Genomic DNA, 23,588 nt, shown 5'->3' on the forward strand with positions numbered 1-23,588 from the left:
ATTGCATCACTGACACCAGCTAGTCAATAATGACAGTAGGAATGACTAAGCCACAGCACAAATGTTTTGTGACATCACAGTTTTTCAAAAAATGTAAGTACAACTGTGTACTATGGAATAAACTTTTTAACCATTAAGAGCATCTTCACCAAGGCCATAACAGATTTATTTTGTGATTAAAATATAGTTGGAATTATCTAAAGGCCTTGCTAATGCTCTCTCAAAAATGGCAACAAAGCATAGAGCACACATAGTCTCTCATGCTGAATGCTGCATTAAGGGATTTAATTACACAGCAAAAGGGAAATAACATGCCATGAGCTTATCAAGGTATTATGGTGTGCTGTATGTGTTTTCAAATCAGCACTAGTATATCGTTTGCTCCTTGGCCTCCAGAGCATTATAATCTCAACATTGTTATCTATGGTTTGGTCTACAAAGTCTAGTCTGGTTCCAGACCTCTGAATTGCTTTTTCAAACATTTAAATAAATCTGAGGTTGTGCATATTTCTTCTTGTTGGATTATGAATGGTAGACATTAGTTCCAAGGCTTGGGAGTCGTGGTGTCAGTGTTACATGACCACTCCTTGTCATGCCTAGTGTTTTTTAAATCTACATTGAAAAAATTGAAGCAAGAATGAATTTTAATGTATTTAGACTGGAAGCTGAGTTTACTGTACAACTGCAACTGCCAATGTAACAATCAAATTTACAAAGACAGTTATTTTTAAAATAACGTTTTTGCTTTGTCTTAGTTGGCGGTTTTATTATTAGTTTGATCATTATTTTGTATGTTGTAGGACAAAAACCTCACATCTGACAACATGCCTAACTTTTTTATTTACTTAAAACTGGTCAAGAATTGTACAAGACGTGTAACAAATAATAATCTTTTATATCCAAGTTTAAACTAGTGCTGTGGACTGGTTTCACTTGGAAAAATTAAACTAGTTTCAACAGTACACTAGTTTGAGCAGATCCAATGCGTACAGTAGTGGTGGAAGCTCAGCAGTACTCATGACTTGTGTAGCCATTCTTGCCCATACTGTATACTCAATGTAAAAGTTGCGGTACAGTGGATCACACTGGACCTAACAGCGTTTGCCCTGTACAGGTGGTATTTCTCTGTACATTGTACAGCATGTCTTATAGTTAATGTCTACTTAAATTTTCCTTGTCTAGAGATGGTGCTGGATATCAACTAGTTTGAAATCTGATGTAAAATTTGCATTCCACTGTGTCTTGCTGTGACTATATGTCGTGTCTCCTATACTCAGCAACAAGTTGATGCTCAGGGCCAAAGGAATGCAGCTGCTGAACTTAAGATCTGTATCTGAATTAAGTTCAACATCTTTGACGTGTAGTAGAATGAAAGTATAGAATATCACAAACTGGAAATACTTCAAATGCAAAGTTCTTCTAATGTTAGATTAGTAAACATTAATAACATCATTCAATCAACATTTTTGCTTAGTGAACATCTACTGCACTCAGCGAGTATGATGCTGGTTACCTAGTATGCCATTTGGTGGTGTCATACGGCTGATTCACAAATTGTGTACCATAGTGCCATACCGTAGATCCTACTAAAAAAGGTAAATTGTAGGTAAGAAGTTGTTGTGTTTTGTTATAACCATGAGGAAAAAGGGTGGGCACATACAGTGGGATTCCCCTTTCCATACCGTGTTATTTTTGTCAAGTTTAAAATTCTACCCAGTTTATAACCCACCTCCCTCCATAATGTTAATCTTGTCAGGAAGAAATAACACAGACAACAACTTAAAAATCTGCATATTTCTTTGATGTTGGTGGAAAATGTTAATTTCCCCAGCAACTGCCACTGTGTTAACAAAAATGATGTGGACAGGACAGCTACTAACTTGAGTGAATAAGTTAGGTGAAAATGGAGTATGATTATCAAACTTCATTAATTCAAAAATATATGGGCCCACTTGGCTTAGTGGAATACTAGTGGTATATTACCAATGTGGTCACACTATAGAGAGTCATTTGATTTTAAGTCAAGTTGATTTTAGTTTCAGTGTTAATGTTGGGAAATGGCTTTGAGAGGACCTTTAGTCACAGAATGACATAGTAACATTTACTCTACCTGAGTAAATGTAATTTTACATTTACATTAAGTCAGGTAGAAGAAATGTTCCAGTGCCAGATAAAGGGGAGAATTAGATTTTACTGGTTTCACTTGCCAACCTTAAGGTGTAGAGCTGTTAAGTTGTCTATGAAGCATGCCTGGCTCTGATACTAAAACCCATTCCTTGGCAGGCAGACTTTGTATTCATCATATGAAGGTGAATTGAATTAACAAGGTCAATCTTCCGACATCCAGTCTCCAGAGGCTGTAGACTTTAGAGAAGGTGTCAGATGACAAGCATAAGGAGGCAGATAAAAAAAAAGTGTTGAAAAAGAATGGTAAAAGCTGTGTCACATATTGATTTTTGTCCCGAGTTTGCTGCTGCTGCCTGGCTGACTCCAGTGGCATGATGTGGATATGTAGATAGATAAGTATGGCATTGTGGTCCACATCTGGATTGCTTTTTTTTTTTATTATTATTATCATTTTTTTAACAATAATTTGGGACTGTGATTTGTTTCCCAACAGACAAGTAATCATTTGAAACCACAGGTTTACAATGTATTAGTTTTACAGTCATTCTGGTTAATATCTTGTTATCTACAGTAATATTTTCTTTTTGATTGTCAGTATTTTAAAGCTGTATCACAGGATTTTGCCTTTAGCTGCAGCTACCACAGCATAGCAAAAGGTGCTAAAGTCACTCAGAGATGCTGAACAGACTGCCTTATCATGACCTAATTCCTCTAAAGCTACAAAATTACCTCATAAAAACGCTCTACTGCAGGAATTAGGGTCACTGTCAGGGGGGACAGTATCATGCTGGTTTAGTTAGGATCTCATGAGCAAGCAACAGGAAACCTTCAGAACAACACTGCAGGGGTGGTATAATGTAATTTATAGTTGAGTTTATTGTATGCTTTTATATGTAGACTAAATACTAGTTCCTACACCACCAGTCTTAATGTGCGTCAGTAGTAGTTTTAGTTAATTCTTCTACGACCATCAAGGTTAGAAAGGTAGTTTAAAGTGTGTAAATGATTGATTCAGTTCATTTTTGCAATGCTGGGTATATCATAGCGATGCACCTAATGATTATTTTTGTATTGATTAATCTGTTGATTATTTTCCTGATTAATCTAGTGGTTGATTTTTGTGATTGAATCTGTTGGTTATTTTTTAATTGGTTGATACATTCTTTGGTTAACTTGCCAATAAATAATAATCATAACTTGGGTCAGGCTAGAGCTGATTATAGTATGAAATGTGCCCATATTTTTAATCTGCAAAAGGTTGACAGTATGCACATAAAGAAACTGCTTACAATTTGTCTAATGCTAGTTGTTCATATCTGCTCTATGGATTCTTCCATTGTGTAACTGTAATATAATGGCTAAGAAGGCAACAACCACTGTCAGGCACTGATAACAACCAACAATCAGACAAAACTCACTGTAATAAATACTTCCACTGCAGTTTTGTCATTTTGACGTCAGAGAGATGTTTTGGTGTTAGATACTTGTGTAGTAGCAGTTGTGCACCTGTGCTCCACAGGTACGTAAGTGCACATGCTGAGTGTGTTCATTTGGGACATGTGTTAGTGCTGACTGGACCAGGAGTTATTTACCTTTCTATAGTTGTTTGAACTGTGTTTGGGGTCTTGTTACAAGAAAAGGTTATTAAGGGTGTGACTGCCGTCATAATGTCTTCTGTAGCTCTAATGGGATCTTTATAAACCTTAAAAGAATAACATTGACAATTGATGCAGTACACCTTTAAATGAAGTGCTTGGAAAAGCTGAACAATAATTTCAATATTCTGTTGCGACAGTATCATCGCTTTCTCATCCAACTCTTCAGTCCCCTCAGCTCTACAGAACTTTGTATCTACTTTAGGAAGAAGCAAATAAGCAAAGTTATCTGTATATTACCTGCAGTTCCACCTGTCGTTGATTTTAATTGTTTCTGCCAGCATATTTCACACAGATCTCAAATCGGAAATTGCTGCTTGTTTGCAAGGGAAAACTGCTTCTCCTGCAGTTTCGTGCTTCAGTGTTTTGGTCTTTTGAATATGTAGGTTTTTAGAGGAAGGTATTTATTTTACTCTTCAAATTCTGTGAAAGAGGAGTTCGATTTATTTGTTTGTTTTTTGGAAAAGGTCTGAGCCAGCTATGTGGCCATGCTCAGCACTTTGATTATTTATGTAGAAAAACACAGAAAGAGCCATTAATGGAGCTTGTCCTTTATGAACACTAAAGAGGACATTTATTTAAGAAATTTTACTTGCGCAGAGAATCTGACAGACACATTGTCAGAACTGTAATTAGTTTGGAAGGACAGCACACACATCATATTTGTAATTATAAGTCACTGGGTTTATGAAGTGTTATTTGTTCATTTTAGATCTTCTGTCTGGAAAAGAATTCTTGATTTAGGTTGTAGGTTTAGGAAATTAAAAAAATAACAACAATAGAAAGTAACTTTGACTGCTGCCTAATGAAAGAATGCTGTAAGAAGGATACAGTTTCTAACTTGGGTAGTTTCCAAGTGGGGAAAAAAAAAACTTTCTTTCATTTCTTTTGTCCATAGCACCATAGAACATACCCACAGTATGATTTCCTCTGCCAGTGTTGTTGGGTGCATCTTGGCTCATTCACATAGTACACACACAGACGAGACGGGAGGGCACAGCAATGTGACAGTCTTATGTAAAGAAACATGCACTTAAACACAACAGGCAATACGGAGGTCTGCAAGAAAATTAGGAAGCTATGTCCATAAATTGTATAATGAGTGCATAAACTAACTATTGGGATGGGTCAACTACCACCACCCCATAAAAAGTAAGGTGGTACTCACTTTGATTTACATTTAGTTTGGGAAACCCAAGACAGAGGCATAAGATTTGTGATCTTGAAACATATTCATATACATGTATATGATTAGCATGTCTTACACCATGAGTCGTGACAGTGACAAGTGTGAAAGTCTGTGATTAATTGACTAAAAATAGCTCCTGGCAAAATATAGATTTTATTTATATTGATGTCAAAGCCTTGTCACTGATGCAGTTTTGCTGACAAAGAGTAGCACCAGTAAGGCATCCTTGCCTCATTTATCAGAGCGGGGGGGAGCTAATGAAGACAAGACATGCAGGGAAAGATTCAGTCAGTGAGCCATAGGTTTGTGTTAGCATGCCTTTCTTTTGTTGCAGATACTGTCACAGTTAATTGACAGGAGAGATGCCACACTTGGACAGAGGATTAGTTTCAGCTAAATCAGCCAGCGTTTTCGCCACAGCCTTCTTGGAGATTTATAACCAAGCATCCCTGATACATCACTCATTTATTAGTGTTTGTCACAATGAGTCAGCATGCTGTGCTCTCCTCTAGACAGTGATGGTGATACACCTCAGCAGAACACTTTCACTCTGAGATTATTCCATGGCAGACCATCGAGCAGATGCTCTGCAGAGTCTATAAAGAAAGCGAATATGAAGCCCCAGCCTCAATGAAGTTAATGCTCGTCTCTCTCTGTCTTGTCGGCTTGTTTTTGGAGTGCCAAGTGATTAGAGTGTACAGCTGCTGCCAAGTCAACATTGCAATTAAAATAATAGTTTCCAGTAAGGCTGTGGAGTGGGTGCAGGATGATAAGTTTGTCTGAATAATTGCAACTGCACATACAAAAGAGTTCGGGTATTTTCACTATTCCACTTGATTGAGGTTTACAGCCATTAAGTGGCATTCTGAAAAACAAATGATTTGTTAACATGTGGTTATAACTTGAAGAAAGATTTGTGTGAAGCCTTCTGTCTCCCCCATATTCTCACTGACATTACTTTCTGTTACTACTGCTACTGCTAGTTGTTAGCGATTTTACTTAATGCTTTTTGCAGTCCTGTCCAGACTGTTTAGAGGTAACTTCCACACTCTAGACGTCAGTAGGGGCTCACATGTCTTCACATAAGCAAACCTGTTAAACCTGTTTGACTGCAAATGTAATGATCAAGCTGAGACTGTGGCCATAATCTCACTCAGGAACCAAATGTTTGTTACGATTATCATATTTATATTTGTATCGGAAAAATAATACTAAAAAAAAAGCCACAAGCAGCTTGGTCAGAGTGATGCAAAAAAATGGAACAGCACAGAGAAAATCTTCTAGGCTCTGCAGTTATACAGTCTGTTTCAGTGTGTATAGTTGCACAGTTGTGTGGAACTACACTGAGACTAAATTTCCGTTCATGAATGCTCTATTTTAGTTTTGAGGAACATTTGGATAAAACTGGAACCCTTTTTATAACAGATTTCCACCTCGGTTTTATTTTCCCAGACATCAATAAGTTGCACTTTGTCCAGTAAGATGATACTGCACTCAGCAGTTTACAGTAAACAGGATCCTCTGCTGCTTATTGCACTTATGTCAGCTGATAAACACAGGCTGTCATCCTGCATTGAGCACTGCTTGTTGGTTTGTCATATCTGAGCTAGCCAGACCATATTCATGAGAGGTTGTGTGACATTAGCTCTTCTTTATGAACACTGCCATGTAGCAATTGATATCATGCATAAAATCTTTTAGAAAACCAAGGGCTTGGTTATCTGAGTCTTGATCTGGGTATCTCAGTTATTATTTATAGGTATTATTGGCCTTGTTTTATTACATCGATGCATTCATCAACTACTCAAATGCATCATTTACTTACTGAGGTGGGATTTTTTTAATATGAATGAGGTTTTGCTCTTGCATCAGTGTTTAATTTTTCCACTGCTACTTGCCAAGCTGCTCCTTTTTCAAACACACCACTTTACATCTGCCTGTGTGACTTTGTGTGATTGTGAAGAATTGAAACTTGAAGCAACCAGACAAAGGAGTGTCCCTGGCAAGAGCAATTTAAAAGACTGACAAGTAACCCAGTTCTGGTAATTGAGTTGTGTTTATTCTGATTAGATGAAGTTGTTTACATGACAATTGAAATAACCAAGCTGTTCCCTTAATGTGGTTGTAGCTGCATCATTAGAGTGCATGTAAATATACTTACTGTCATTTCTGCTCCTCCAGCAAGCTCATTTGTCATGTGTGGTAATTTAGATCCACATCTCACCTTCAATTATATTATCTTCTCTTCTGAGTAGCTAAGTGTAGTCGCCCCGTGGTTTGCTGCTGTGAGTGGGTGCCTTATCAGATTTTTGTCTGCTAATTATCAGGACAAGTTTTGTTACCCAGCTCTGCTCAAGAGCTTCTAAATCCTTTCCAAGGTCACTCATCCCTTGTCTATGCTTTGACTGTTTAGTATATTACATTTGATTCACTTGATGCATTTTCTTAAAGGCCAAGTTACTCATATCATAATTTTCTTTGGGTGGTCTCTCCTGCCAGTCCTAGTTTAATAGTGCCCGTATTAAACTTGGCCAAGATAATGAATTAAAACGTATCCCGTCTGAGCAGAAAGGGAAGCAAGTAAATATAATCTACTAATGTTAATGTTAACATAAATGTATCATTTGTCTTTCATTTGCGCATTAAAAATAGTTGCAAAGAAAGCACAATTTTCCCACTGTCAGGCATAATATTAAAGCGTTAGGAGAAAATAAGGAAATCTTTGCTTTATTTGCATTATTCTGCAATGTAACTATCTGACAGTGTGTACTGTGTTGTGTGCTGCAATGAAAATGAGTTTTAATCAGCTGTAGATGTGAATGTGATAGAGAAGAATACATGAAGAAAAAAAAAAACCTTGTATATTGTTGTGCCATGGTTACAGCTACCTCTCAGTGCTTTCTTAGGGTACTGCTACACATCAGCCTGCATGCTGCACAGGTTGTCGTCCTTTCAGGTGGTAAATTAGGTTTGTAGTGGAAAAAGTCCCGTGGTGATTAAATGGCTTCTTGATACCACTGAACTTGCTTTACAAACTGCACCTCTGCTGTTCATATCAGAAACCATGAAATAGATACAACTAACATTCAGCTAGGCTGTCATGCCTACAGTGTTGCAAACTCAAGGGAAAGTTGAATACTGTTGCTAGGTGCTTCAAGAAGTGTCCCAAAAGTGTCTAATTAATTGGCTAATTTGCATATCAATATGTTTGAATGGTAGGTGCTTTCAAATCAGAGGGGGGGGGGGGGGCTGCACTGTATGTGGCTATGGTCAGTAGTGTTAGGACAGGAGAATAAAACTAAGTAAACTTTGGAATATATAGACTAAACTAAACACTGTAGTGTTTTTAGCCACCTTACCACTGTGGTTGGGGTCTGTCAGTAGGTCTTCACTATTGTGTAGGCTAAAATATATCCACAACTGTTGGAAGGAATGGTTCAGACATCCATTTAACACAGACAATGTAATATAGATGTCTTTGCAGAAGGTACTTTTTATTTTATTTATTCAGTGAAATATCATAACTTCTATAGGATGGATTAGCACAGACATTTATAAAGATAATCAGATGATGAATTCTACTGTACAAACAGAACATTGTTGAATCTCCGACTCCCCTGGTGCAATCATCATCATGTTAAAAATAATCTATTCATCCAGCACTTTGGTTTATGACCAAGTACCTGCAAAACTGATCCCATCAGCCTCAGTTTCACAGTTGCTCAGTTGTTTACTATTAATTAGCTACCTTTAGCATCATAACATAAACTGACAACTGATTGGCAAAGGAGAAGAGTTATTACTTGAACGACAGTTTTCTTGTCTCATTGCGTCTGTGTGAGTTGGCAGTTTCACGGCAGTTGAAAGCTTACACGGAAAAAACATAGGAAATGTATTTGCATTATGCGGCTGTAGAATTGGATTTCCTGCTGGATCGTACGTCAACGTTGTTGCCATAATTCAAGATTCAAAAAACTTCATTCATCCCAAAGGGAAATTGTTTTGCCTCATTACAGTTGTTCTCAACACAGACAGAAAGAAAGGGAACCACAACCAGGAAAGAGCCACAGCAACACAAATACAGAATAACATCGATATACAATACAGTATATATACAGAATGTATGCTATCACCATATGTATGATGGACAAGGCAAGACTGTCCTGTCACATAGAATCATATTTGATAGAAAACCACTTTCATTTTTCTTTTATTTGATAGTATTAGTAGTATGAAACAGGACAAGACAGGGTGTAGGACATGCTGAACAGGTCCCTAGTTGGGCATGTGGCATACACTGTAACTGTTTGGCTACCAGGGTGCTACAGAAAATGATTTCAGTTGAGAAAACATTAATAGAGCTTTTTATCCGGAAAGCTGGAGCTCCCCCACTTTACTTTTATTGGCCAGATTTGCCCTGTCCCATATGGTGTTGATGTATTGCAGCAACAGACTGAAATGGCCACTAAGGTGCCTGCATATATTATGTCTATGGTTGACAGCTTTTAGATGCACAGCCTCTATGATGACCAGCTAACCTGAGGGGCTACTACATTTGCAGTGGAATTGGAAGTACAGGGTAGTAAAAGTGAAGTGAGTTGAGTTGAAGCAGTACCTTGCAGTAGACAAATGACAGTGATAATTAGCTTAATACCAACAGTGTATGCTTAAGTTAAAACTCACAATAAAGGTCATTAACCCTGGTCATACCTGTTGTTTGGGTCTATTGACATACCCCAGTCTCAAAATGGCTTTGCTACAATCATCAGGGAACTAAACCATAGAGACAGGATTAACTTTTCACCAGAATGCAAAAAGTAATTGTAACTGCAGTTTCTTTACTGGAAGAAACATGATTTTATGTCGAGGGACCTGTGAACATTTGCATGACTCTCTGCAGTATGTCTTAGCCCCTCCAAAAGTTTTATTAGTATTATCTTAAGTAATATGAGACAAAACAACAACATCTCAGCTTTTATTTCATGGCGTTTGTCTTGATCCGATGAACAACTTAGAAGATAGCACCTTTAGTTTGAACCTACCCATTTTTAATGTGCATGTTGCAATAGCAGCAAGAAGTGATACAAGCCGTAGAAAGAATACACATTCTTCTTTTGTGTTATCTTTACATGCAGTGTTATTAGCCTTTGATTTTTAGTCTTTTGATAAAAATTGTTTTATAGTCATCTTTAGTCTTAGTTTAGTTTTAGTCAACAAAACAAGTATTGCCAGTATTGTTTTTATGTATGAAATTAGATCCCCTTTTCATCATGTATTTTTAATTTTTATCTGCGCTAAGCATTTTGAAGCAAATCTTTGATATGTACAGTTACCATGGTGACTGGTGGTGTTCCTGTCTGTTGAGTCAATGAAAACAGAAGTGTAGCACCAGTGGAAGTATTCACATCTTGTACATAAGTAACAATACTTATGAAAGTCTTGAAGTGAAAATAATAAAAATAAAAATATGTACCTCTTATCACGATATTGTGCTTAAAGAATTCGAAGTGCAGTCAGCTTGAGTCCATCTTATTACAAATGAGATAACTTCACGTTTGTTTCCAGGATATTCAAAGTAATCCCAAACTGCAGATCCTAATTTCTTTTTTGGAGGCTGGAAACTTGTGATAATCAGCTTGGCTTCTCTGTCGTTTCCTCCACTGCCGGATATTGGGTCCGTTGGTGCCCAATGTCATGTTTAAAAGGCAAGCGCAGGTTAGATGCTCAGTTCGGTTGCATTTTTTTTGGTATGATAACCATCATCCTTTATTCCATAGTATAGCATGAAAATGGGATGCTTTTGAAAGCTTAGTTACCAATCTGCAGTCTTCATATATCACAGTTCGCATGTCAGAGTGTTCACCAATGCAGACGTGGGAGAACATAGTCTGTATGATCACTGCAGTGCTTTTGAGTAGACTATGCTGTGAAGTGTAGTCAGGTACACATCAGTAAATATGATTATCATGGTATCCAGAATAGATTCAGTGTGGAAGCATTACATTTTAAATGTTGCCGTTATCTCACAGAGAAAAATAGGATTTTTATAAGCTTTTGGTCTTAATTATCTCTACACTGTCTGTATCAAACACTGTAAAGTTGTGAATATTTCCCGACTAATTCTATTAGGACTGAACTGAGTGAACTATTTGTTTTCAGGTAGCTCCTGATGTGAATGTTTACTCTGTAAAGACGATTTACTCTTGATTTTTAATCTCCTCTGAGCTGTGGCTTTGTCTTCTCTCAAGGTCGGCCATTTTATAGGGTTTGTGCTGCATCAGGTATTTGTGGGAAGCTCGGCCTGCTTTGCCCTGCTTGTCTGCCGGGCATGCACAAATTCACTTCCTCTTTTCAACTAATGCACACACTTCATTGCCCCTACAATAACCAGAGAGAGGTATATTTTCACACACACACTTAATGCTGTATAGATTGAGCTCATGTCCGTGTGTGTGTATGTGTGTGGATGATTTAAGAGTAGGAGTTTACAGTAGCTTGAGACACGAGATGAATTTCAACACGCAGGCCATGTCTGTGTCCACATCTCTACTGCCCCATGTCCCACCTATCAGTTGTTCTTAGCTGCTGATATCAACCTGTGCCGTAGTCATCTGCTCAGTGCTGCTTTGGTTTAAATATTGACAAACTCTTGTACTGAGCACACACAGAACCCCGTAAGTTGGTGATTTCTTCATCAGACGGAATGTTTCTATGCCACAGACAATCACAGGTCGAAAGAAGGTGACGCATTAGTATCTGATTGGCCCAGAGCGAGGCTTAATCACTTGTGATTCATACTGTTGCCTTGTTATTTTTAGAAGGAAGATCCCTGAATCTCTTTTGAATTTTCTTAAACGTGTAACATGACGTTATAGTAGTTCCTGGAAAATTCAAATATCTGAATAGATACATGGTATTTTACTGTCTGCCATTATACATCACGTTTGTTACGTATGGTGCTCTTTTTGACTAAACTGCATATCACGGAGAGGATGGAGGATTACGTATGCACACGAAGTCTGCCTGAGAGGTAGAACCAGCTGCTTCGGTGTGGTCTGTGAGGATCCTCTCCTCCCACGCTTTCTCTTCCTGCACCCCCTCCCACCCTCCCTCATCTCTCTCCTGTTGGCGTCGTCCTCCTGGGATTACGGTGCAAAGCCATTCACTGCCACAGAAAACGGCCTGGATGGACTACTCCTCTGCTGTTTCACTGGGTCATTCCTGCTGTAGTGCTCCTGTCATCCATTTCCATCTGCTGACAAAGTGACATTTGGATTTCGTTGGGAGGGTGTCATGTGGTGTGCTGTATTATAGCAGTAATGCCCAAGAGGGCGTCGTCTGCTATGATTATGGGTATTCCAGTGATTCAGTGGGTAGGAGATGTGCACTGTTGATAGTCCCTTAGTAACCTTTATCACAGTTAATGCGAGTTTTGAACTTATGATAAAAGTGTATGTTTGACAGAAATTTTGATCTTTATTGATTTATTGTCACTGGGCATTTCTCTTGTCTGAAAATGTATTATGGAACAATGGAAAATATATTTTTTAATGAAAACTAGAGCAAATTCTGATGTTAAAATAAGGCCAGTTTAGAGTTTCAGCATGATAAAGTAAGAATGATAGAGTCTCGGGAATAATTGTGTTTTAAAAAAAAAAGGGTAGGTGGTATGTGATTTTCAGTAAATAAGGTCACCCTAGCAGGTCTTCACACCACAAATGGCCTTATGGCCTTGTATTAAAACAGTGTCAGGACTGGTTTGGTGTAGATGTGTTGACCAAGTGAGACTGATTTGAATGCTCCAGGAAGTCCAGTTTTAGTGTTGTTGTTTTGTACAGTTAATTTGTTCTGTCACTTCGCACTAACTGGGTAAACATTAGGAATATGGTGTTCACACTACAAAGTAATGTACTAGAAATGACTTTGGCTTCCAGAAATCCAGAAATATGGGGGGAGAGAGAGACGCTATAGCATGCAAAAAAAAAAAAAGGTGAACTGAGGATGTTTGAGGTTATATGCTCTGAAGCTTGCGTTTTAATTGGTCGATGGAATGTCATGTTTTGCCAGATGTCATCATGTAGCATTGCAGCAAAAGTTAAGTCAGGTTCAACTCTTATTTTTCCCCATGTATCCCTGCTGTGTCAACAAGCAGGCTCCATTCAAACCAAGGAGATGTTTGTTTTTTTCACAGCCTGAAAAAAGCCTCTCATGCAAAGTTTTCTTTCTCACATTGAAATTGACATCATGTCTTGATCTCTTAGTTAGGGTATCTTGCACTTTTAAGGGTGAGGAATAAATAGGTAGGGGAAAGGTTATGGAGCACAGAGAAAATAAATGATATTTTAACAACAATAAGCAACAATGTGCGCGATTTTCTCAAAACATTCCTTCTACAAAGTGATGTCGTGATTTCACGGATGATCCGTCATATCTTACCAAGGTTTGTTTTGTGAACGAAAGAAAAATATTATATAATATATATATTCCAAGTCCTGGCAAGCATTAATAATGGGACAGAGTTCACTAGCCTGTACAACGGAGGTTTGAAGACTTGGAGCTGTTCTAGGAGGGAATATAGTGTCTTATGTATATCAGAGAAGTTTTACAGTGTAGTTTGAGACATCAACATTACATTTTGATGGATATATGCATATTAGCTGCACATTTCCACAACAATACTGAGTCTGCTGTTGCATAACAAGCATGTGTTTATCTGATGTATTTCCTTTTGTTGTTATTACACTTGGTTGTGGGATTTCTACAAATTTACACTAGGGGTTTGAAACCAGCACCATATAGGAGCTCATCTTTGGGGAAACAAATGCAGTCATTAAGGTGCTGAAAACATTTATGGAACACCCAGAAAAATGTTTTTTCCATTGAACCATTGGGATCAGGATGGAGACCTCAGAGTGCAGAGCCACCACAGGATGTCACCAAACCAATGTTGGGCTGTTGATTCACACACTGGAATGTGTGTGCCAGAATCTGTGTGTTAACACTAAAGTGAAATCCTGCCTGCAAAGCACCATTAGCATGACTTTTGGTTTGATTTTGATTGATTTGATCTACAGACTACACAAATACAATTAATGATTTTCTCCCCCCCCCCCCCCCCCCCTCATTCTTTTTTTTCGCTGCACATCTTTTCCACAGTTCTATCTCCTCTCTCATTATTCTCCACATTCCTCACTCCTTCAGCTTTTTTCCCCTTCATCATCCTCCCTCCTGTTTGCACATGTGATTTCTTTTATCTTATTCGTGCTTTTTCCCTCCTGATCTACCTCTTCACATCCTCCACCTCCCCTTCCCTCCCTCCTTTTCCCTCCCCCTCCCCTCCCTCTCCGCTTCTCTGGCAGACTGTTCATTGCAGTGAGTCAGTATCATGGAGGCAGGCAGCGGGGCTGCCGCAGCAGTGGGGAGTGCAGCACTGGGACTGCTGGGAGCCACAGCCACGTCCAGCCATGACATCTTGGACAGGTAAAACTGGTGCACGTGCCCTCAGGTATGGACTCCCCGAAATTTGCCATCAGAGCACAGAGGGGAGGAAGACTGTTCGTGGAGAGTAGGACCACACCTTAGGTTGTGGTTTAGTGAGGAGCATGCTAGTTTGTTTATAATAAGAGCAAGGTGCACAGGGAGCATGTGAATGTATGCATTGGAGTAAGAGTGAATGTTTGTGTGTGCATGCTGACACACAGAAAGCCTCTTACACTTGCACTGCATTTGTCTCTTCATCTGTTTCATTACACTTGCTGCAAGTAAAGAAAATGCTCAGGTTTTCACAACCGGAGAATCTGGTTTGTGCTTGTAGCAGTGTTGAGTTTGTGTCCATGATAGAAAGGGGTATTACTTGGCTTCCTCTATGCCTCAAGGAGGAGGGTATGTGCATGCAGAAGAGGAGGGGGAGGCAGTGGTAGACGTGCCTGTGTGAAAGCTGAGCCAATAGGGTGAGTTTGCACAGTCACCACCCAACCCCTATTTAACCCCCACCCACACCCATCAACCCAGAGCAACTAGGTGACTGCCATCACCGTCACTGCTGGAATACCCTTCATTGACAGAGCCAGTGAACTCCAGGCTCCACTGACCACTGCTTCCACAGAGGCTGAGCGTATCCACTTTCAGCCAATTACGTCATCATACGCTACAGCTGTTGTAACACACCCACCCACCCTTAAGCAACATTCACAAAAACACTTAGGGACAACCACTGTGTACAGTACATGCTTCACATAGATGTTTTACGACAAACATATACTCACACAAATAGGGGATAAGCGCACCAAGCACCCATTGAAGAGGCTATATTGTGTGTGCGTTGTGTGTTCTGACCTCACATATATACTTTTGTGAATTTGGGTGCCTATGTTATGCTGTACATAGTCATAGGCCAAAACTTTAAGGTGAACGTGTGGTTGCATGATGCTGTTGGTAAAACCAAAATTTCATCCACTTTGCTTTTTTTGAAATGCTTCAGTTGACTTCAAGCGTTGTGGAAATCTAAAACAGATCTATTTAAATGTACTTTATCCACCAAGTATGCCATCCTGTCCACCCTCTCAGATTAGCTGCCACAGTTCAGCCAACAGGAAGACTTCCACAAGCTATCCAATCAGAACAGTGTAATAGGAAGAATTGGAGGCCTTAAAGACACAAGCTTAAACTAGGGCAGAGAAGCTGTTTTATGATAAGCCATTATAACATGTCCTTTTAGAACCTGAAAGTCACTTTGCTGTTAGCTGCTTCTCTGCATGTCTCGCTGTACACAGCAAACGCTGGTAATCCAGCAGGTGCTGTTCGGATATCACATGTCTCCTCTATATTATAGTTGTTAACAATCTCTTCCAGAGGTATAACTAATCTCCTACACATCCCGGGGATCTCCTTTGACACATTGTACAATTACAGATGGAAATTAAGGCCATGACTCATTTAGCTGTCGTTCTCTTACTATTTCTGTTAGTCACCATTCGCACTATGACTGGCTTAGATGCATTTTCTTCTACCTCTGAAATACACTGAAATATAGATAGGAAGCAACTTCTTTACTCATGATGGGTGTATTCCCATTGCAGGTTTAGTTGTGTGTGTGTGTGTGTGTGTGTGTGTGTGTGTGTGTGTGTGTGTGTGTGTGTGTGTGTGTGTGTGTGTGTGTGTGTGTGTGTCCCTGGCTGTATACCTGTCTTGTGTGTTTTTTTTTGTTTTTTTTAAGTGTGGGAGGATTACAGTGAGGGCTTTTTCAGGCCCCCCCTGCCCCACTCACACCACCCCTTCAGCCCTGAACTGGGTCTAAATCCTGCACCAGGGTTACCATGGCAGCAGCAGCTTAGCATACATTAGACCACAGCCCAATATTACTACTAACAGTGATTGAGTGAAACAAAGAGAACAGAGAGAAAAAGACACGATGAATATAAAGAAGAGATGGTTCTCCTCTGATAATTGTGTCAAAATGATGTAATGTACAGTGCATACACGTAGGTGTGTGTGTACACAATCAGTTTCCTATTGCAACAGATTATTTCTTCAATCAGAGAAGACAGGAAGGGCATTTGGCCAGTAGGTAGTGATTTAAACTTGTCCGGTGAATCCTGGTGGACAGGGGTGGATCACAAGATCAGCAGGCAGGAGTGGAAAAGTGAACTGGGAACATAAGGCCCACAGGAGGTGACGGAAGGTAAATTAAAACACACACACGCTACACATATACCGTTTACGATTCCCTAATCCAGTAAGACAGATGAGTGGACAGCAGAACGGTACACTCTGCAGGAGAAAGCCCACACTGGCATCCAAGCTCCCATGAATCTTTAACTAAATAGATCATGTAGATTCTAATTTAAGGTATGCACAGTCTGCCAGGCATGTAGGTTTTTATTTACTTGTACAGGCACTTGATTTGATGTTGGTAATTTGTTGAGTATCTTTTTTTTTTTTTTTTACTTTAGGTTAAAATCTTATGCTGAATGGTTCTATTAGTACATTGACTTCTCATCAAGTTGTTATGAATAATTGTTGGTATTGTTACGAAGTTCATGGTTAGTCCTATTCAGCCTGTGAAAACAGTTATAAAGTCTTCTATGGCTAGAGGGGTATGGGAGAGTCTGAGAAAATAACCCTGATGATGTCATTTTTCTTATATATGTACACAGACCAATATGACAAATTTGAACAGAATCCCTGCACTAAGAACTAGGGACAGAAAGAGAAATGCAATTTGGTTTGAAATAATGGCACTTGCTGGTGTGTGGTGCTGGTTGTCCAGGTGTAAAAACCTCATTGAAATATTCCATGGTTATTGTGTTTGTCACTCTGAGCTCTACAGCCTTTGCTAACACATAGTACATACATTTAATTCACCAGTTTAAAAGTCAAAGCTTTAAAAAGATAATATGAATATATAACATATTTTGCAGTGTCACTGATGGATAATTTTTTGTTCATGTGTTATATTCAGTACTCCAAGTTGTTTTGTGTTGCAAAACAACATGGAGTACTGGATGCCTTGTTGTGCTGGACAGTTTTGCTTTTTTTGAGCGGAATATGTGTTTCTATCCAGGTGTGATTAGGGTGTAGTTTATTGGTCTTGATTGGTGACCTATATATAAACAGAGGGGGGGTCGAAAAACACGTAGCTTAACAGAGTACAACCAGCAACTACAAAAAATAGTAATTATTACTAAAATCCAGTGATTTATGTTGTTTTTTTTTCCTCATTTGCACTCCAGAGTAAAGCGCAGCTCATTGTATTCTCAAGATCCTGGAGTGAGTTGATAAACTAAATGAACTGATTATTTTTATTTATTAAACTTAATGAAATGATTTTAAAACATTAAGACTCATAAATGAATAACAGTTTGTATTTGTGTGTATCCTGTCCACCAGAATTCTCTAGCTTCATCATGTGCTGCACTTGAGCACGAGAAAACAATTAGATAGCTTGCATACAGCTCTTGCATGTTTTATATATCGAATAATTTATGCTCTGGCCTTTCCCCTATTCAGTGAACAGGTACCAATAGAGCTGTCCATTAAACCTATATCTGAGTTCTGGGCAGTTCCAGAGTTCCAGTTTACTCAGTGACCGTGGATATGTTCATTTGTATCAAGTGCAAAGTAACATTTATGAAGAAATTTAGGTATTTTTCAGTTCATCATGGCTGACTGGCAGAGCTGTACTGCTAATTTTCAGTACATCTGGAACGCCACATTGCCAGATCAGGTTCCTCAAGTAGAGTTCCCCCTTGTAGGATGACAACAGTTTAAGTTGGTGGTTTAAACTGAATGTCTTGACAACAACGAAAAAAAAAAAAAGCTAGACAGCAGAGTCCTGTCTTGTCTGCTCTGCCATATGTAGGACAGATAAACTCCCTCAGTGGGATAGGAGCTGAACTGCTGGCCAACTGGAGAGACTAGCCAGTGGACGTGATCCAAAACATGCATACGGCTGAAATCCTGTGCATTGCTTACTAATGGCTTCCTCCATGTTTTTTTCTTCTCTCTTTTTGTTGCTGCTTCTTGATTTTAAAGGCCTTTTCATTTTGCTGAAATGATCCATGTGCAGATTCCACAATAGATTGGACTTTTGATTATATACTTGAGACTGCAGTGAACCCAAAGCATGTGTTCTTAAAAGCACTAGGATGAGTCGTATCTTATTTACTCAGACTGTCTCTACTAGTTACATGTTACATAGTAGGGCTGAATGATTTGAGCATAATATCTAATTGTGATTCTTATGACTGACTATGATCATTTTATATACAAAATATGATTGCTCCAAATATTATAATCAAAATCAGTAGTCTGTAGTATTCCATAATATGGAATATAATACCTGGCCAAGGTTCTTTTTGTTTTAACCAGTCAGAGAGAGTACAGTTTAAAGTAAACTTGTCCAGTTTGCAATGAATACAATATACAACCATACCAATTTAGCAATCATTCATATAATACATATAATATAGTGGCACATTAGATTAAAAAGTAAAAGTAAGTTATATTTATTCATAAGAGTTGCATTGTTGGCAAGCTATGGTGAAGTGGTAAATAAATAACGTAGCCAAATGTGAAAGGGTTTCAGAATAGTTCTAATAACTTAATATGAATACTGCTACTGCTATGTATCCTCATGAGAACACGGCTAACTCCTGATGATACATAGTGGCGATATCCTTCTTCCCCTGTTTCCACATCCTATTTTGACCATAGACACCAACTGTCAAAATCAAATATAATAACCAGGCAACAGTAAAGATGGTTTGTTACTGTTGCTTCACCTCCTCCTTCTTGCAGCAAAGAAACACTGAGATTTTAGGATTCTTCAAAATACTGGTTGTCCATCATTCTTTATTAAAATGACCATGAAACTGAGATTAAATTGCATCCTTGCATGTGGTACTAAAAAGGTCGAAAAAAAACAAACAAACTTTGATGCATCTAAACCTTGTAGAAACATCATGCTTGACTTATTTCAACTTCTCTGCCGTTGTTCTCCTCAGGGCAGCCCCACCATTCCCTGCCAATGATTGAATGTCTTCAGTGAACCCGAAACCAAGCTTGAATTTCAACTTCAAAAATTCTGCTGTCATAGCTTCACCCAGGGGCAACTAGTAGAAACTTGGTCACATTACAGCAAGAAATGCCAGTCTTAAATAAGCTTTAATGGTCTATTTTTAATATTGGATAGTATGGCCTACATGCATTATCACTTATGTGCCAGTGTACATTTTGGGATCAGAAGAAAGTCGACTAAAAAGCTGTGCTTTTTGGAGTTGCTTTATTAATTATAGAAAGTGCATTTTTAAGGGCAGAGGACAACGTTATAACGCACTAAAATTAACAGGGTATACTCTGACATGAGAAATAGTCATCACTGTATACAGTAAACTTGACTTGCCTTATTCGTTACTGATGCTTTATTTAACTTGATCTGTACTTCTGAAAACATTAAGAGTTTCTTTCTTTGTACAGCCAATTCAAATCGAGTCATTCAGTAGTTTGTCTTGTGGATAAATTATTGACTACAAGAATGTTTTTCAGCTAAACACAGTTTGACTATTGTGGAGCTGAACATGCGGTGCTGCACTTCCTCAGCCTTGAGTCACCAAACATTGGATATCTCTTTCAACGCAACCAGTGCCATAATATTCTCTAGTGGGTATTATTGGCAGTTCTAAAAGTGGCATGTGTCCATGTGTGTTCAGTCCAGTACTGAAAACATGCTATGCTCTTAAGAGTTGCTCTTATAAACACTGATTACAGCCACCCAAACTGATAGCACTTGTTGCCTTCGTTTGGCTGGTTTGATTTGTCTCCTCTCGTAAATGAATCTATTTGTTTAAGTTGCAGATTTACTTGCAACATATTCAAATCAATACACAGTAGCATTAGGTATTTCTCCAGCACTGATATACAATCTTTTGGCAGTTTATTGGGAACACCTAGCTAGAATGAATCCATTTTAATTTACCAGTCCTGAAATAAATCCAGTAGAAATGCAAGTGCACTGCAAAAATGCACTCCACTTGTCAGCTGGGGCTTATATGGACCTTCAGCAAGCCCACTAATCTAAGTTGTATGCAAAGATAGTCAAGACCATACACATTTAAACAGTGGCACAATTTTATAACAGAAACTTAAAATGATGAATATGTGAGTAAATGTGATTTATTCTGAAATTTGTACTCTGAATGACCTTATTTTGCATTTCTGATTAACTCTAATTTTAGTAATTAGCCAGTTCTGCAAAACAAGTCACATTAGTGTGATTATTAAAATGTGACCTCAGCAGAGCTTTTGGCATTTTTCCATTTCAACTCATAGGGCTGACAGTCGACGCAAGCATGTCAGCCTAATTTTGGTGGTGTGTCCCAGATTATTGGCACAGGTTGGACTGATCAACTCATCAGTCGATTCTGCATGTTAATGCAGCAGCAGCAGACCCTGTCGGTCAGAGAGACTACTCTGATTGGCTGTCCAACGTAGTGAATCACTGCAGAAAAAGAGAAATGGTTGCCGCCGTGCCATTTGCACCTTCTCATCAAGGTACAGGGTTAAGGAGGCACAATGTGACACAGAAAGTAGACAGCAGAAAACAATAGTTTTTTTGTTTGTAAAGTAAGTACAGTCTGTTATATGATTATAAATAACGCATTATGTATGTAACTCCTGTTTCCTAAAGGACAGAAGTGCCATCTGACAACAAGTGAAAGCAACTTAAGTAACTTTTGGTTTCTTGATGTGAGCTTGGTGTGTTTCTGTCCTTACAGCATTCACCATTCTCTGTGAAAAGATTCAGACTGGTGTGCAGAGTGGAAGTTACAGCCACCAAGACCTGTTGTCACGTAAATATGACCACATCAATATTGCTTAAGACTGACTTGGAAAATTCAGAACCAATCTTTTAACGTCAAGGTTGTTTGGAACGAACAAACAAACACTTGGACTAGGAGTTCTATGACTATGCCGTGGTCAAGCATTTTCTTTGAGATTGCATGAGTTGCCACTCATGACCAAGAGAGTAATGTATCCATCCAACCTTACCTGTGTCCATACAAGGGAAAATATTAAATTGGCTGCGACAACTGTGAAATATTACTGCACAAACCCCACATGATATTACTTTGGGGTTGAGTGTATGTTAAGTCAGACATACTGTGATTAGGGATCATAATAACAGAGACTTTGTGGCAGAGGACAAAAGCAGCAAAACTTTCAGGGCTTTCATTTTTTGCAACACTGGAAATGTTTGGTTAATGGTCATGATTGCTATTTTAAATGGGACATACTTTGTATCTTGTCTCTTTCTGAGTCAAACATTTGACTCAGCAGCTAGGAGCTTAGAATATCTGAAGTCATCCTCTGTCAGTGTCTTTTGTAGAACAGCAGAGTAGGTGGAAAGTGAGGTTACAGCAGTTTTCTTGCTGCTCGTAGGGTTTTTGGAGGAGGCACTGGATGGAGCAGTTCCTTTCTCCTTACATGCCTCCTCACCAAGGAATGCTGGGAATGCTGGAGTGCGCCCCACTTCTGAACAGAGAAAGTGATCCTTGGTGCCTTAGACTTTATGTCTAGCGCTGAAAGTGTTTCACACTTTCAGTACTTCTGAAACCTTCTCAGGGAAGTGGTGCTTAAGGCATGTCTTGGGTGTTTGCAGTGGAGAAATGTCAATGGCTGAGAAATTCTGGAAGCTTTCTTAGTTAAGTTGTTGCTTATCGCTCACCACATAACAGAGAATCTGAATTTTGGAAGACTGCTTTTTTGTGTAAGGGGGATAAACAGCTGACAGCTACAGTTTTTTTTTTTTTTAATTGATTAAAAGGATATTTCAACTTTTTTCCCACACACTCCCACAAAATGTCAGTTAATGACTTTGAATGTCAATTAATAGTCGTTACGTTAATATTTTCTTTATCAAGGTATCCAACCATTCTCTCAGTGTTTCCCTGCTTGTCTACAAACCAGTGAGGCAGGTAGCAGTCAGATATAACACAAAATAGCTAATCACAAATTACCCACTCCAGTTCTCTGAGCAAACAGAGGAAATTTGGTTTGCTCAAATTAAATTATTCTTCACTAGGTGTTTTTCTGTGCTCAAGCACGTTATTGTGGGCTTAGTCAGAATTGAGACACAAATATAATTCCATAAACAGCATCTGCAATAGAGGGAATGTTTTGTAATATAAGATGACAAAGAACCAGAAATTGATACTTATATCCATATGGTATGTGTTTTGTTGTTGCAGGGAGAATTGTCTCTACAGACAACTGTCTGGTCAGTACCAAAGAAACACCTAACATGGCTATATAAAACGGCATCATGTTGACTTAAACTGCTTAGTTATTGCCACTTCTTTTTTAATATGTTAAGTAATCAAATACAAAATACAAATATATTTTTCAGCATTTTGAGTTGATTTTCCCTAGTTAGTTGAATATTAATGTAGGTTTGTCTCCTGCTGCATTACTGTTGCAACATTTTTCTTTGCCTTCACTTCTTTTCCCGTGACCTCTTGTTGAGTGATTTCTAATCAAGGTTCTTTTAATGACCTTTTGGGTCCCCTTGCTTGAAAGCATCTGCACCATACCAACATTTGAGGTGTCTTTTTCAGCCTTACTGCTTTTAACAAGGTCCTTCGGGAGTCAGACTATATATACATTGGGTATGTGGTCAATACCTTGCTCAGGATTTGGTGCAGAAATAAAAGTGTGAGCTTCAGTTATCCATAGTGGTGTTATGAACAATCTAAAGGCTTTGAATGGTAAATGCGTTTATAATATTAATATAATAATATTTGTGAAAAGTGAATACATTTAAGCTTAAATAATTTTAAACACAGCTCAGAAAGTTTCACAATTTAACTTAATAGTGAAGTCGGGTCAGTGAGTAGTCAGGGTGTGAGAGTGTGGATCATGAGTATAGACAATTACTCAAGAGACAACTTTAGCTCCCTGCATCTTGATTCAGACTCTCCAGCACTTAAGTCCAATTAAATTATCCCAATGTAGTGACGCTTCAACCTTTAGTGGACTGTCATCTTGCAGCAGCTGGATATAGATCAAGATTTTTCCTCTGACAATTGCCTATGTTGTTTACTCTAGCTTGTCATACTCAC

General features: G+C 38.6%; 1 protein-coding gene across 4 annotated transcripts in view; it reads left to right on the forward strand.

Moving 5' to 3' along the window:
• Positions 1-23,588, forward strand: part of arhgap32b (Rho GTPase activating protein 32b) — an 87,532-nt gene that overhangs the window by 8,488 nt on the left and 55,456 nt on the right. For 3 of the 4 annotated variants that reach the window (XM_026372036.1, XM_026372037.1, XM_026372038.1), the window contains exon 2: positions 14,128-14,451. The exons of the other annotated variant lie outside the window; for it this stretch is intronic. In XM_026372036.1, coding sequence (XP_026227821.1) covers positions 14,357-14,451 — 95 coding nt within the window. In that variant the 5' untranslated portion in view covers positions 14,128-14,356. The remainder of the gene's footprint in view (positions 1-14,127; positions 14,452-23,588) is intronic. 4 annotated transcript variants of the gene reach the window in all.

The sequence above is a fragment of the Anabas testudineus genome, chromosome 14, assembly GCF_900324465.2.
Source record: "Anabas testudineus chromosome 14, fAnaTes1.2, whole genome shotgun sequence".
Taxonomy (NCBI): domain Eukaryota; kingdom Metazoa; phylum Chordata; class Actinopteri; order Anabantiformes; family Anabantidae; genus Anabas; species Anabas testudineus.